Consider the following 16,723-nt stretch of genomic DNA (forward strand, 5'->3'; position numbering starts at 1 on the left):
AATGGCTCTCTTCCCATTCAAATTCAGCCTCTGGTCTTCTCGCAGGTAAACGGGACATGAAAAACTTACTTTTTCAGTGCTTGTGCGCATACGTTTGGGTAGCTGGACTGACCAACGTACAAACTGGGAAATAAGACAACCCAGTCGGGTGATTCAATGAGCAATTCATATTTGGCTTCTCTTCTATGCCGCATGCAGGCTCAAGAAGATACCGCCCCCATCTGAGTATCTACACCCACGGTTGGAAAACAAAGGTGCACTATATTTTCTCATAAGCCAATCAGAGCAGGCTGGGATGTGTTTGTTTCAGACAGAGGGTAAAGACAGGTATATTTAAACAGTATGATAAAAATATGTTCGAGAAGAATCCCCAAATAAAAGTATGAACCTTGAAATGAGCACTATATGTCCCCTTTAAAACACACACACACACACACACACACACACACACACACACACACACACACACACACACACACACGCAGCATTCCTAACATTCAGTCAGGAGAAAAGAGTTTCCATGGCGACGGAATGGGTGCACCTGCCTGTCGCAGATATTCACAAGTCATAAATGGTGTTTAATTAAATCGCAGCCACATAAACTCTTAGTGCGCGTGTGCTTCTGTGTGTGTACACATGTGTACGCCTGTGTGCAGAAAGATTAAATACGCTGTTGTGGTCGTGCAGCCAGAGCGCCCTCCTCAGAAGAGTGGAAGCTGAAGACATTAAATATAAATAGGACCTACGTCATCCTCATCTCTGGAGAGTACCAGAGGAAAGACGAAAGGAGGAGGAGAGAAGGAAAGAGTAAAAGGAGATGGGTGGAGAAAAAGAAAGGAGGAGAGCAGTATAAAAGGAAAATGGGATGAAAGAGGAAAAATAGTAGCGGAGGAGGAAGAGGAGATTGTTTCACATTAGGGACCGTAACAAAAAAAAACTCAAATTGTATTGTGTTGTCCTTGAAAATCTGGTTACTAGCCGTTTATTGTACATTTAATTATGAAGGAGGAGAGCAAAGGAGGATAAAAGAGGCAGATTCAAGAAATTATAAAAAAAGATGGAGAAAATGGGAGACAGAGGAAGGATAATTGCATGGCAGAGCAGACACATAGAGACTGGGGAGAAGAGAAGCAAAGGGATAAGAGGAAAGATTTAGAGGTTTCAGATCAATAAACTAAAGAGAATTTATGAAGTGAAAAGGATAGCGTTTATAAGGAGAGAGACAGGCCGATGGAGAGGAAGAGAAAAAGAGAGAGAAACTCTTTCATAGGAGGGCAGAGGGGCTGAAACTTGTGGAAAGTCGTTATCTAGTGCGAGGGACATACTGTGCCACGGGGCGCAATGCTTGTTAATAGAAATGTGGGCAAATCTTGATTCAGGACACCCAACAGCGCTGAGATGATTTTATAAGTGTAGCTAATCTGGTTCAGAGAACTTCAGTCAGTTTGCAGATCACAGTGTTCAGGGATACACTTATACAACATCCTGCACCCCTCCTGGCTCATAAAACAGTACATTTTACAGGTCTAGTTTGGTATCGTCTCCATCTTGGACATAATACAATAATGTGGTTTGTGCTGCTAAAATCTGAGCAGTGAAGATATTTGGTATATCGAGTGTGTCAAAAATATTTATAGTAATATGCATAGTTTGTTGTGTCTGCATGTGAGGTTGTGTTGTCCATGTGATCAGCACATACTGTCAAACTGCAAGTTGTCAATACATATACACAAATGCTAACGAGTACTCTTTATGTACACTCATTACATTTGGAAGAAGATGGAGCTAATTTGGATCACATAATCTGTTCTGTCTGTTTCCAAACAGCATGGAGATTAAAATCCAGTTGCTCCTGAAGCATTGCGATGCCAGCTGGCTCTCACACATCAAAAGCTGACTGCAGCATCTTGTGAGAGTCTGTGTTCTTTTTGCCAAAGTCTCGTGAGAAGCAGTTCAAGGCGACAGCAATGCATTTCAATTTGGTGGATCGAAGCCATCTATTTTCTGCAGCATGCATTTTAATCAGGGTGACTTTCAGCAGCCTACATACAGGCCTCAAGGTTTTATTGCTAGTTTTTTTCCCAGCAGCAACTATAAAATCCACCTCAATATTTCCTTCCTCGAAACACTGACACTCTTACCACCACTATCGTGTGCACGTCGCACACTCGGAATATTGTTTACAACCTCAGACACTTTATCTTGAATGCAACTGCTGTACCACCACTATGAGTTTCAATCATCAAGAATTGTTATATTTCAAACAGTTTGGGCTGACTATAATTTCGGAACAGGAGCTCCATCAGTAACTGTTGCTTAGTAACTGGTGAGTCATGGCTGGCGGATGTTATGCATATTTTGCTCCGATCAGTTACTTGTTCGCTCTGGCAGACACACGGAGGATAACTGGCCTCAGTTCAACCTGATTGTTTGTCTCTTAAAAATGATCCAGTCACTTAGTAGTTCCCTTTGAGACTACTAATGATCTGCACCTGTTTTTATTAACATGTGACTTGATGGGCTGTCTCTGTTAAAAAAATCCTGCAGATTATCCCTCATGGTGAAATGCTGATGAAGTCAACTGTTTGGGTAATCTTTCCTTCTAATCTGAGCAGGGAAATGTGCCACACAAACAAAGAAGAACCAAGAGAAAGTCTTAATAACTATCCACCAGCTAATTCAGTTAAAAACAGTTTTACGATCTTAAATCCATCAAATGACAAAATCCCAAACTCAGGTGCGATTTGGGTATAGAGGCAATTTTTTAAAGTATTGCATTCTGGGAAGACAACAGAGGTCACCAGGGTTAGTAGCCCTGGTTTCTCAGAACCAAGCTGACGGCGGGTGTTCGGACTGTTGGGAACAGTCAGTCCCACTCTTAAGCCCTGCATGGTGACTGGTGTATATGTATAGTTTGGAATTACATATATATATTTTATTCATTTTCATTTCATTTATTTGAACAGGGACCGTACACATCAATCAACCCAAGGGTAGATGTGTCAGTCTTAGCTAAGGCTAAATTTCAACCGTAGTCCCTGTGGCCAGATATAACAAGCCATCACTAAAGGAAAGAAATGGTTCTAACAAAAACATCATAAAAACAATAAACATACAGGTTACGATCAAATATATAAATAGGCCTCATCATAAAATCATAAAAACATCATGAAGATCAATAAACATACACACATTTTGTACGCACAATCATTGAGGAGGGAGTCACGATTCATGCTCACACACCTGATTGCTAAGCCAGTTCTTCAGGCCGTGTTTAAAAGAGGGATATGTTCTGCTAGTGCGTATATGCAGAGGCAGGGCATTCCAGAGGTGTCCTGCTTTTACTGAGAATGCAAACTGGCTAAAGGAACTTTTCCTAAAGGGGATGATACAGTCACCTCTCTCCACAGATCTAGTTTGTCTACCACTCTGCATGTTTCGTTTGATAAATTCACCAAGTGGGGGAGGAGCCATATCATGAGGAACTTTAAAAACAAGACACATATAGGAGAATTTAGTGATGTTATCAGGAGACTGTGTTTACTTAGAATTGCACAGTGGTGGTAACTCCTGGGCTTTTTATCAAGTATTTTAAGAGACTGCTTATGAAAGATTTGAATTGATTTTAGAGTTGTGCTGGTGGCTTGAGCCCAGCTGGTTAGGCAATAAGTCAAATGTGGGATGATCATTCCATTAAATTACAGCTTTGCAGTAATTCAATATGACAACTTTTGCCACGTTTTTTACCTGCTTTTTAAAAGAAAGGTTTGAATCGAGATACCTAGGTATTTATATTCAGGCACTATCTGGAGCCTCCCACCAGAGACATAGACATCCGGCTCAGATGAGTTAAATGCCGTCTTTGTGAAAAACATACAGACCGACTTTTTCACGTTTAGGTGTAAACAGGAATCTGAGGGGCCATTTAGACACATTGGCCATTGTATTGGTGAGTTTAAGTGCAGCCTGTTCTTTGCTTTTTGCATGGACATAAATTACTGTGTCATCAGCGTACATTTGAATATCACATCCCTTACAAACACTGGGGAGGTCATTTATATACAAGCTGAATAATAATGGTCCCAAAATCGAACCCTGAGGGACACCCACTTCATATCCTAGCGTAGGCGATACAGCCTCACCCACTCTAACACACTGGGTTCTTCCCTCAAGGTAGGACTTCATCAGTGCTAGCGATTCAGCTGAGATGTTGAAACGTGACATTTTCTTAATCAAGATATTGCCGTTAACAGTGTCGAAAGCCTTTCTGTGGTCAATAAATACTGCTCCTACTACTCCCCCTTTATCCAATTGAAGCTTTATATTCTCAAGGAGAAAGCAGTTGGCTGTGTCAGTGGAGTGATTGGCTCGGAAACCAAACTGCACGGGATGTAGCTGGTGAGGTGAGTTGTTAAGGTGTACAATTAGTTGCTCTGCAAGCGATTTCTCAGCTATTTTAGAGATAGCTGGGAGGATGCTGATGGGCCAATAGTTGGTAACATCGGTTTTATTCATTAAGCTGAATTCAAGAAGTTGTATTTATTTATTAAGACATTTTACTTAATTTAGTTTGAAAAAAATCAACTGTGAATCACTGAGTAGACTTAAATTATATTTTATCAGGAAAGTCAATGTAGGAAATTGATGAATTTTACTCATTTGGAGGTATTTAATTAATTAATTCAATACTTTTTAGTCACATTTGTAGTACTTAATATCTAATCAATTATGTTACTTGCCACTTTGTTGCCATTGGTCACATTGTTTAGGGTGTAGGAACTAGGAATAGAGCTTTGCTATAAGGAGAGAAAGGTAAATGTAGTTTTAAAAATATAGTATTCATAGTCATACAGTTGTAAATTAAATAACTTTAACTGTTTCACATGCCATCATGTAGATCTTCAGCCTGCTCCAACGGTCTTCGTCATCGCCACACACATATATATGTATTTGTTCATCATAATTTACGTTTCTCATTCTCTCCTATTTGTTTCAGTTCTTCTCATATATATTATGTTTTTTTTATGGATGTTATTTCAAATAAGCAGGGTCTTTGTTTGGGAAATGTTTATTGTATATAAACAGAATATAAGGATGAATGACTTATCGTAAAACTCAAGTAATGTCTTTTTGGTATGTTTTCTGGACTTTATGAAAAAAGGGGGGAAATAATCCTTGTGTTGACATTAAAAAAGTTTGACCGAAATCAGAGAACCAATCATGATTTGAGTCTGCTTTTGAACAGCAACCTCCTGGCTTCTGTGTAATTTAAACCTCAACCTGTGCACAAACAGTTAATTAAATTTAAAATTGAATCGCCTCACCTCTACTGCAATGAGCTCGGTGCCATTGTGCTCCGGCAGCCCCGGAGGCGTAGAGGGGTGGTGTGGGAAGTAAGGGTTGTCTGGGCCGGTACAGAGGAGGTAGAGGACAATGATGACGTTGAAGGGAAAAACTGAGACAGGCAAGTCCCAGCGGTCCAACAGCGGGGAGAGACCACTGAACAGAAAGACACTGGAGATGGGGACGGGGGGTTTGAGAGAGTAGTGTGAGTGCTGATCATTTTTAATGGAAAGGACCTGGTTTACAAGCTTTTTGCAGACACATGCTGTTCACATTCACACTAAATGCAGAGCCTAATATCTGGTTGGTTGGTTTGGCTCCATGCAACATAGAGATGCATTAAAAGTAGTATCTCTCAGCCTTGAAACACATTGCAGTGCAAACGCTGTTGTGAAACATTAATTACTGAACTATGTGACCATGTCCGAGGTGAGATGCAAAAGGACTATTGCTCAGTGATGCCGGTCCAATTTACTCATATAAACAGTTTCACCAAATCAGGGGAACTTGATGGACAATTATAATCCATATGTCTTTGTGTGCAGGTTTTTGATGATATGTGCTGAGCTGCCAGTATCACGTTTAGCTGTGATTGGCAAATGCTGTTTCAGAGCTATGAGACCAGTGATGTGACTGGGAGAGATATTTAGGCTAATTATCATTAGCTATTTACAGACTGTGTGAGCTAAAAAGGAACAAGAAGCCCAATTCTCCTTTAAAATACCAATATAAGGAAAAGGCTTTTGATAAAAACATAGAATATCCGTGTATCTTACCATGTAGCTGACCCCAAGCAGACAGGCAGCAGCAGCCACCAGTACCAGTCTCCTGCAGAGCTGAACACTCCTATCAGCAGAGACACCAGCATGCCGTTAAAACCATGGTGACCTCCTGACACCTCAGCACTACACACACACACACACACACACACACACACACACACACACACACACACACACACACACACACACACACACACACACACACACAAAGAGAGAATAGAAATATTCACATTTCATTATCACAATTACATTTGTGTGAGACAGTGATTTACAGTAAGATTGTTTTCAAAATCGAAACACACATGAGCGTAGCTTTTTATGGGTCCCCATGAAATAAACTGTTCAGTTTCAATGAGCAGAGGCCATAGGGTGACACCAAATGTATTATTAAGCATATTAGATTAATCAAAACACAACATTAGGAGCCCCAGTTCAACTAGAATGAAGCTGCAGGTCTACTCCTTTAAATCCAGATTGAAGACTTTTCTGTTTGCCTTTAATTGAACCAGATTCAAGGATATCAATTTCTGCATCTCACTACTGCATTATATTTCTTAAACTGCACTACAACTTGTATTATATATTTTTGTGTTTTTACTGTTTTAAAATGAATGTTCTTAATTGTTTTAAAATCTTGTTTTCTTCTGCATTATGTTTTAATGCTTTAATGGTTTTATGTGAAGCACTTTGAATCGCCTTGTTGTTGAAATGTGCAATACAAATGAACTTGCCTTGCCTTGTTATACTCATGAATTTTAAGTAGAAACCTCGATCAACTTTAATCATAAAGTGGTGCCAATTATAAGCTTGTGTTAAGGGGTTGGCTTCCAATCAACCGACAGGACTTTAATGAGGGTTTGGTTCTTTGAAAGGGAAATTTTTCTGTTATGTGATTTTAGGATGGATGTATCATTAAATGTGTACATACAAATGTGCACTTTTATGAGCTTCTTTGCCGAGTGTATGTTTCTGCATGTATGCATATCGGTCCACCTGTCTTGCCCCATGATAACAGCTGTTAGGGTAGAGGATAGTACACCCAGAGTTCCCAGCAGGCCCTGCCAAGGTGAAGCCCAGCACAGTGCGGCCAGGATGAGAGCCCCACTTAGCGGGTTGTTGGCTAGAATCACCCTGGCCACCCCTCTCAGGCCCCACACCACCAGCTGCAGCACAAACGGCTTGTCTGAGGACAGAGAAAGAAAACATTTTACACATTTTTGACAGCATGCACCCCCACCCCAAAATCCATTTTATTATTTCCAACTTAAGGCAATCTACAGCACAAAACATATTTCTCTTGATGGCCATACAGGGTTTTATACAAGCACTAAGATGAGAGTTTAATGATTATGTTTCATGTTGGAAGATGAGTGCAGCAGAATTCCTTGTGGGCGTTGTGCAATGATTGCATGTGTTGTGCAACTTTTTAAAAGTTGTGGAACAAATAACATTCTGAGGAGACTCAGCAGCGATTAATTATGCGTTTTTCAAACACATTTTTAATTAAAAAAGGTCCAATATTAGAAGCAAGAAAACATGTCGGGATGCAACAGTGTACTTGTGAGAGTTTTCCTACCCTGCATGTACTTATCCAAGTGCTCCATGTCCCCAGTGCACAACAGCAGGCCGCCTGTCACACGTCGACTCCGACTGGAGCGATTCCTGCTGGCCTCCTTCACCTCCGTTTTGGTATCCATCCACATCCCCGCAGCTGTTGGACCACGGCGCTAGAAAAGGGATAAATTTATCGTAGTGATGTTGGAAAAGCCCTTTCCGCTTTTACTTTGTCGCTCCTCTTTAGTTCTTCTCGCCCCTCTGTTTGTTCCCCTGTTGCTTCTCACACCCCTTCCTTGTCAGTCATGCCTTCATTGCCTTTTCCTCCTCTCCCTCTTTCCTCCCGAGTGAGGTTTAAGGGGATGACTAATAAACTAGTGGGCCGGCTAACGTATTCACACAGCTTTGTTCCGGTCGTGCCACAGAAGGACAAAGTCCAACACCAATGGAACTGGTCCAGGAGAAGAAGACTGGTGACCCCCTCATGTCCAAATCACCTCTGTCCTCTCCTTCCCGTTTCTCTAGCGGTGACATCTCTTCCCTCATTGTTTGTCCATTCAAGCTAATCATCCACCTTTTATTGCAGCGGGATACACGGATGTTTGTCTTTCTGCCTTCGCTAATGCGTGTTGCGTTATCTCAAATTTGTCCAAAAGGTGTAATATGTAACCCAGCCATCTCTACTGCTTGGCCTTCTTTGAGAAAACAAATGCGTGAGAGGAACAATGTTGACACCAGATTCCTCTCTCACATCTGAGAGGCACTTGTTTTGCTACGACATCAACTTGACTTTTCTAAGCTCCTAACACTGCTTCTGCATACTTTGTTTACACCTTAAGAATAGTTGAGCACTTGGAGTTCAGAAAAGAAACGTGTGTTTGTGTAGATGACTGCGTTGTGCATACCTGCAACTCTCCAGTGACACATCACTCACTGAATGGCCCAAATAGCAGAGAAATGCTTTTGTTTTGCTTCCACTCGAGCAACACAAGAAAGGCGACTTCCAAGAGATATGTGCATCCGTGTATGTGCATGTGGCCGCTGGTGCACACCCATTAGTAGACTAAAAGTGCAATAAGTGAAGACAATAACAGCATGTCGGATACCATCAGAGAGAGATTCTTTTCACTCCGTCTGAGGCAGTGCAGCAGGGATTTAAAAGTCTTGTTTTTGCAGGTGGAAACTGCTGTGCCATCTCCAGCATAGCTAATCTCTCTCTCTCTCTCTGTCTCTCTCTCTCTCTCTCTCTCTCTCTCTCTCTGTCTCTCTCTCTCTCTTTCGCTCTCTCTTTCTCTTTCTCTCTCTCTCTCTCACACACACACACCCCCTGCTTCCTATGTCTCCCTTGCTCAATCCATCATATATTTGCTTCAATAAACACATCCGCCCTCCCTCTGCCTGTCTCTGGCGCTCAGCTCATTCCAATCAGACTGTGAAGCTCTGGAAGTGACATACACGCACGGCGGAGTGGGATGTTATTAGAGAGAGATGCAGGTGAATGCTGGAAGATTAAACTTTGACCTGCAAATGTGTTGGTTTCGTTAAGAGGAAACATATAGACACACGCTGCCATGCACACATAGGCTGCATCGAGGCAAGCCACCGTCCTGTAGCTGCAGTCAATTTAAAAATGTGTTCACTAATCCCGGTGTGAGTTTGTGTGTGTGTGTGTGTGTGTGTGTGTGTGTGTATGTGTGTGTGCGTTCCAATCCAGACTCATTCCAGCACATTACACAGGTCACTGAATGCCCACAGAGGGCTATGTAGTGAAGTAAACATCACTGGCTGCGATACTGTGTTACTGTGGGCCATGTTATAACTAAATACTGACTTTATATAGACCTTTGTTCTGAAGAGAAAAGTATTATTATTATTATTTTTTAAATTATACTTTCGAAGCTTATTAACGTTTTCAAACAAAGCTTTGTATGTCGCGACTGTGGCTCAGTGGTGAGCAGGGTCGTCAAGAGGATCGGCGGTTCGATCCCCGGCTCCGCTAGTCCATGCCGATGTGTCCTTGAGCAAGACACTTAACCCTAAATTGCTCCCGTAGCTGCGCCTACGGTGTATGAATGGTTGATAATCCTGATGTGGCACCTTGCATGGTTGCTCCTCTCATCAGTGGGTGAATGGGTGAATGATGGCATGTAGTGTTAAAGCGCTTTGAGTGGTTGGAAGACTAGAAAAGTGCTATACAAGTACGGGTCCATGTCTGTTGTCATATTTTAAAATGTCAACATCCTAAAAGAATGTGGAAAATAATGTTGTTGTCATTTGTAGTTATAAATATAATTGATGCTTTTATAAGATCTCTGCTAGACAGCCCCGTTGATACCTCCTTTTGTGTGGGTCAAGCGGGAGAGCAAACACTTTGACCACAGTGAAAATGTTTTTGAAAGGGTAATCACAAACAAATTTGGATTGAAGCAGAATATTTCGTTAGATTAAAACTTGTTGGGAATTTTGCAAATGATTACATCCATCTTTTTTAAAATACATTTTCACTTTTAGAATTTACAACGCTCTGGAGTTATTGTAAATGTTTGGACCACACTTTGCAGCCACTGGAATCTAATTCTACAAATAGTATACTACTACTTATATTAGTGTGCCTAAAGTTCTTCTGCAACTGGGCAGAAATACCGTATATTTAAACACAATGAATAGACATGCAAAAAAAAAAAGCTACATAGCATTTGAATGTTAATTACGAATTTGAATGTCAACGCTATGAAGGAAGCATCGAAGTCCCAACTTTTCGGTATAACCCTAAACATGTAGTACTTAAATTTATAAATGTTGAGGATAGGATATCGTTTTTATGGCACGTAAAAGAGTAAAAGAGGGACTATTGAGTATATTTTATTTTCCAGAACATGCTTTGGCAATACAAATGCATTAACATGTCATGCCAAAAAAAAGCAAAGTGTATCTGAAAACTTTAATTAAATTGAGAGACTACAGAGATTCAAAACAAGGTCTCACCGCATAGTTTCACCCTTTTGAGTCCCCTGAAGTGTCTTGACAAGGTACGTTGATTCATTCCACATTATCTGGCAGTGTCAAACGTGTTCTGCATCAGTTTAATTCTGCGATGTTTAATCTGTGTTACTTAAAATATTCAAGTTTATCAAAGGCATTTATAGCTCAAGCTAGTTTGCAATGACCAAAGAAACAACACTCCACAGGAAAATACACAGCACATATTTTTGTATTATTTTGTACAATTTCGACCAAAAAACATACAGTAGTTTTAAAAGTTAAAAGATCTCTGCGTTTCTACAGTCTAATGTCTCTATAGGCCCACAGCGATACACAAGGGGAACGCAGGGTATGCTACCTTGTTCCAAATATAGCAACCAAATAGCATTAGCGTCAATGTCACACTGATACAGAACTACCAGCTACTGCTCAGACCTTCACAAAACGGACACAACATTATTTTCAAGTATAATCTTGTTAAAACCTCAGGCGTAGTTTAAATAAAACTTCTGAAAAATCGGGATCAGTTCACAGAAACTCAGCAAAAGCCACTATAAAAATTGGATTACTGAACCAGCTAAAAGAATCCAATCTGCACAGCAAATGAGGCGTGAGGCCCTGATGATCACGTCACAAACGAGGTGCTGAAATTACAGCCCATCTGGAGTTCAAGATGCAATTTTCACACTGTTCATTGTGGTACTTAGCATCAGCGTTTTCCCTGAACTCCACACTAAAAGGCTACTCATCTACAAACATTTTAACATTTTCCTTGATGAGTAAACAATGAATTACTAAAAGTCCACAGAGAAAAGTCTGGATGCCAGAGTGGAGCAAACATGAAACACTGTGATATAAGGAAGGACAAATAATTACTGTGTTATATAGAAGACAGACATAGATACAAAAACTAAAAAAGCAGGCATAATTTCCTGCCGTTTCCATGATGCTGCACATTTCTCTCATTGTTTTTGTTCTACCTCCTTCTCTCACTCTTGCCTCTTCTGTTGTGAATAGTATTTTGAAAGCAAGAAGACTGTGAATTTCAAGCACGAGTATCACTGCGATAGGCCCATCTTCACAGTCACAGGGTGGCGTATGCTGTACATTGTAAAGCCCAGAGGCAAATTTGTCATATTGAGCTGTATAAATAAATGTTAAGCTGTGCCAGTTCACTGTTCTGAAAAAAAAACATTAACCAGAATCCACAATGACTTGTGGAACTACTTCATATGCCTCAAATGTGGTCTCTTTTTCTTTTTTTTCCTCACTTATATACAATTGGATTGCTTGTTACTGATTTCCTAGACTCATTGTATGTGCTGCATGCATGTATGTGGTAATGATTGATCGCTTGGTGTGGCATAGTCAATACTTTGCAGTAGAAAAACAAGAACTCAGTATTTTTCGATGGTGCCTGTTCCCACAGCCACAGTAATTACAATCCGGTTTGGGCAGTTATTAGGAGATTTTTAAATATAGCCTTTTCTCGCTCTGTTTTTCTCCCTCCATGTGTGCTCTTCGTTTGGTTACAACAAACAAACCTTATTCAATTAAATTGATATACGGCTCCAGAGGAAGCAGACAACACAGAGGGAATGACTGCTGTGAGTTTTAGACTCACGACCAGGGACTAGAGCTCATCATCCTGCTGTGATACATCAGATGTGTGTTGTGCATACAGTGTGACCGCATAGATTAGCTGGGTGCTTTGGGCATGAGCCTGTTTAACCACGGTGACACCAGGGATGATGGAATTAAGAGAAGCTCAAACTCAAGGTGTGTTTGTCAAAATGTAGATCAAGTAAAAGCTCTAGGGCGACTCAGTTGTCTGTGATTAGTCTGACTGATTCATTGATGGCTCCTAAATGTCTGTATACCTGACTCTCTGTAGTACTGAATAAGCAAACAAATTTGTAACACAGAATTTTTTTCTGAATCAGTTTTGTCTTTGATTTATAATATTTAGAGCCAACCTAGCAGTGTCCCCCTGCCAGTCTTTATACTAAGCTAAGCTAACTTGCTGCTGGTTGTAGCTATTTAATCAATTTGCAGCCACTTTACCTTTGTTTGTAGATGAACGCCTTGAAGGTTAAAAAAAAAGAAACATGGCAAAACAAAAAGCCAAAGTTGACTCAGAGAAATGATCAACCACTCAGTTTGACTTTATCTAGTGCTAAAATGGAATTTCTGCCGCAAAGTTCTCATCAATTTAAGGATCCAAATCACTCCCCAAAGTTAAAGTAACAGCAGCCAAATTAAACTATACTTCTAAATAATAATTTCCCCTAAAGTGCCCTTTACTGTAGAGGGATAATTGCTGAAACAGCATTTAATCATACATGTAGACTATAATGTAAATTAATGTACACTGAATTTTTCTGTTAAGGGGATTTATTTTGAGATTCAAAGAAAAAGGGAGGTATCCTGGTGGTCCTTCCTTTACTCATTGCGTGGGTTCAGTTTCCATCTCTTTAAACGTGTCCTTGAACATGAAACCGATCAAAGATACCCTGACCTCCCCAGTGAAACTCATAAATGTTTGATGCTCTGTAGAACTGGCCACATCGTTCAATTTGTTTGTTACTTTAGAGACATTAAACTTTAAAACCTTTATTTTAGTTTATCACTCCACTTCTTCAACTTTCTCTTATTTAGTTTCACTTCAAGTGTTGTTTTTTGTATTTTTTGGGTAAGATTTGTATTTGTTAGCAGTGTCAGGTGCATCGTCTGAACAATGTTATGAATTCTCTATTGAAAGAATAGACTCGACAGACTGGTTGCTTGATCCAGGTGTTAATCCTTTAAATAACTCAATAAAACATATGCTACAGTGTCTGTGTTGTGAGGAACTGTTTATGATGAATTACAAAATATCTAGCCTTCTTCCAATGCTTTTCAAGGCTCAAAGTCTCAATATGAAGTCCTTGATCTTACATTTTTTTATTTTTTCATCAAGTTTATGTCAGCTGTTTGATCTCAGGCTGTGAAAACAGCAGTTTTCGGTGAAAGCTTGACAGGGAGGTTGGGATGCTTTCCCCCAAAAGGCCGTGTGTTGGATCAGTATTTTATCTTCCTTCCTCTGAGCTGCTGCTGAAAAATAGATCTGAAAGGAAATAAATAAAAAATCTGTGGCCCAGCTGGAGAAAAACAAACATCTCTCATTTGGGGTTTTACTTTATGTTTTACTGTATTTGACAACCTGTTTATTAATTTCAAGCAGTTTAAATCCTGAGAGGCCAGATGTGTACAATGTTCTTATCTCGAAAAAATCAATTTGGGAAGTAAACAAGAGAAGGTAACTTTGAAGACAGTTTTATTATGGAAGTTTTAGCAGGGGACAATGACACACTTGACATTTGCACTCAAAGAGTAATTAAGGTGATGCTGTCATGCAAAACTATTAAATTACCAATAAAAAATACTTTAAAAAAGCACTTTTCTTTATCCCTCGTTGATCAGAGATTGCACTTTGATTAACTCAAGTTTATATTCCAGTATCTACCCTCGTATCCACTTTCAGCTGCAAGATCATAGACAGAAGCAACATGCTCTCAAAATTCATTTAATTTTCTTGTGACCTGGTTTCATAAACTTCTGCTCATCTAAAAATATGAACTGCTCACTTTGCAGATGTATAAAAGCATAACCACATCATAGCATTGCTGAAAACACACATAACAATTTCTACGGAACACTATGAAGAGATGTTTTAATCTTGCAGCGGCCCAAGAGAGTGGTGTGATGGAGATGAGGGACCGACTGTGTCAAGCCGGTCGATAACCTTCCGCCTTTCCTCCAGCGGCTGAGCAATTAACCGCCAGCAGCAGACGAAGACAAGGGATCATTACGGAGGCTAAGCCTGAACGATCGACTGTGCATGTGTTTGTGTGTGTGAGTGTGTCAGTATTTGTCTGCTTGCAGTCTGTGTATCTCTTCCTATGTCAGTAAATGTGTAGGTTGGTTGCACTGCCATTGACACAAACAAAATCAATAGCCCCTGCTCAGCCTCTCTAATTCCAGATCTTTATACTCTCCCACCCTGCACTCTTGTTGCAATGCTGGATCCAATGCAATTGGATACGTGTAGCATTTAAAGTGTCATATTTAATGCCATAAGACTGCATCAGGAAAGCCAATGTTGAGAAAATGGGATATCTGAAGATTAATTCTATTGCATTTCAATATAGAGGAAAAAGCAGATTTCTCTGCCAGACAAACCAGCACTGACTTTCCTCTAAGCCTCAGAAGCTTCCTGTCTCTGGGGTTCCTCGAACAGACTTACTCCCTCAAATCCAGGTTGCCTCTGCTAACTCTGGAGAACAAGAAGTGGAGGAGGATGGATTAGTGGTGTCAGTGAGAGTTACCGGGACCTCGAAAGAACCATTTATTTGTCGCCTGAATTTACATCCGTTCAGACTGAGGATTTTGGTTTTGGGAGAAATTTGACGGTAAAATCTAAATTGGCTGATCTGTTTAGCGGCACAGAGAATCGCTATGAGTTCAATCTGTGCCTTTTTCTTCTGCCTCAACTGCTTGAGCTGAAAGTTTGTTTGTTCACTTTAAATTTCATGCCAATCAAGTCGTAGCACAAACAGCCTCTTCAACATCAACTGCAATAGCATGCTTGAGCTGCTAATCCACCGAGCCCGGCACCCTGTGTGCTCCAAAGAGCCTTTTTTTTATAACGGAAGTTATCTGATCTGACCTCCACAATGTCAGACCTCCCGTCAATCACGTTGATGGCTTTGCATTGTGCTGCATGTGAAACACAGGAAGTCTTTTAAGGATTAAGTTAAAGCCACACGTAGAAAGAGACTTATTTCCATGAGTCTGTTGCCCCGGTGCATGCTGGGAGGCTTGCCTGGGATGCTATAATAGAAACACATAGACAAATGACTAGACTAGAGAAGAATTAACTTGATATTGAGTTTAGTCTTTAAAACTAAATACTGTACTAGGCTGCGTGAGACAGTGGGTACCCTTATTTAGGCGATGTGAACAAGGCAAGGATAAACTCAGACAACACACACACAGAGGTAACATTACTCCTCTATATCTTTACATAGATAATAGTTGCTCATATCTTCATGTTCAGAATGTTAAATACAGCTCTTTTAAATGCTGTACGGTTGTTCAAACAGGCATCACTGTTTTAAGCAACATAATCACAGTGAGGACATCACATTCTCTGTAATGGAAATAGAAGTGACCATTAAATCAATGAATGTCTACCTGTGATGGGATGTCACTGCAGACGCTAATGGAAGACGTGAGGTTATTAACTACCCAATATCTTGTGTTGGGACCCTTTGATCTGTTTCACTGATGGTGGGAAGATTATTACTGCTGGTAGTTTTACTGCCATATAGTATAAAACAAACAGGATTTATGGATTTAGAATACACAATTACACACTAACTGAAGACAACGCACACACACACACACACACACATGCACTCAAAGTGAGTGATAGGGAGTCAGCAAAAGGTTAAGCAGCTGATTAAACGGAGCTTAGCCTTAAACATGGGCAGAATGTAATATGTGTTGAGCAGTGTGTGTGTTTGTGTGCGAGTGTGTGTGTGCGAGTGTGTGTGTGTGTGTGTGTGTGTGTGTGTGTGTGTGTGTGTGTGTGTGCGTGTGAGACTCCATATGATTGAAATAAGTGGTTACGTACTCTGTATCCTTCTTAAGGTCAATTTTAACATCAGAGATTGTGTGTGTGTGTGTGCGTGTGCGTTTGCGTGTGTGTGTGTGTGAGTGTGTGTGTGTGTGTGTGTCCATATTGTCAAATGTAATGCAGTGTAGTGCGTCAGCGTTGTCAGTTCATACCTCCATATATTTACTAATTTATTTTCCTTCAGTTAAATTAAAGGAATTTCCTTTTGCATGTTATTGCATAAACAGAACGTATGAGTGCGAATCAAACAGAGGCTCAGATGAAAACACGTGACGAAAAAAAAAGACGATTGAGAAGTGAGTGGCAATCGATTGAGATTATACGAACTCTTTGGTTTTATAACATGGCAGGAGGGAGGGAGGAGAGCAGGGTCAGAGATCAA

At 40.3% G+C, this 16,723-nt stretch overlaps 1 protein-coding gene across 1 annotated transcript in view; it reads right to left on the reverse strand.

The window, feature by feature from the left end:
• Positions 1-7,828, reverse strand: part of LOC306733959 (urea transporter 1) — a gene marked incomplete at both ends in the record, with an annotated part of 17,893 nt that extends 10,065 nt beyond the window's left edge. The window contains 4 exons of the mRNA XM_079215277.1: positions 5,325-5,514; positions 6,120-6,248; positions 7,119-7,308; positions 7,702-7,828. Coding sequence (XP_079071403.1) covers positions 5,325-5,514; positions 6,120-6,248; positions 7,119-7,308; positions 7,702-7,828 — 636 coding nt within the window. The remainder of the gene's footprint in view (positions 1-5,324; positions 5,515-6,119; positions 6,249-7,118; positions 7,309-7,701) is intronic.
• Between the last annotated feature and the right edge of the window lie 8,895 nt (positions 7,829-16,723).

This window comes from Taurulus bubalis (genome assembly GCF_910589615.1).
Source record: "Taurulus bubalis genome assembly, chromosome: 3".
Taxonomy (NCBI): Eukaryota; Metazoa; Chordata; class Actinopteri; order Perciformes; family Cottidae; genus Taurulus; species Taurulus bubalis.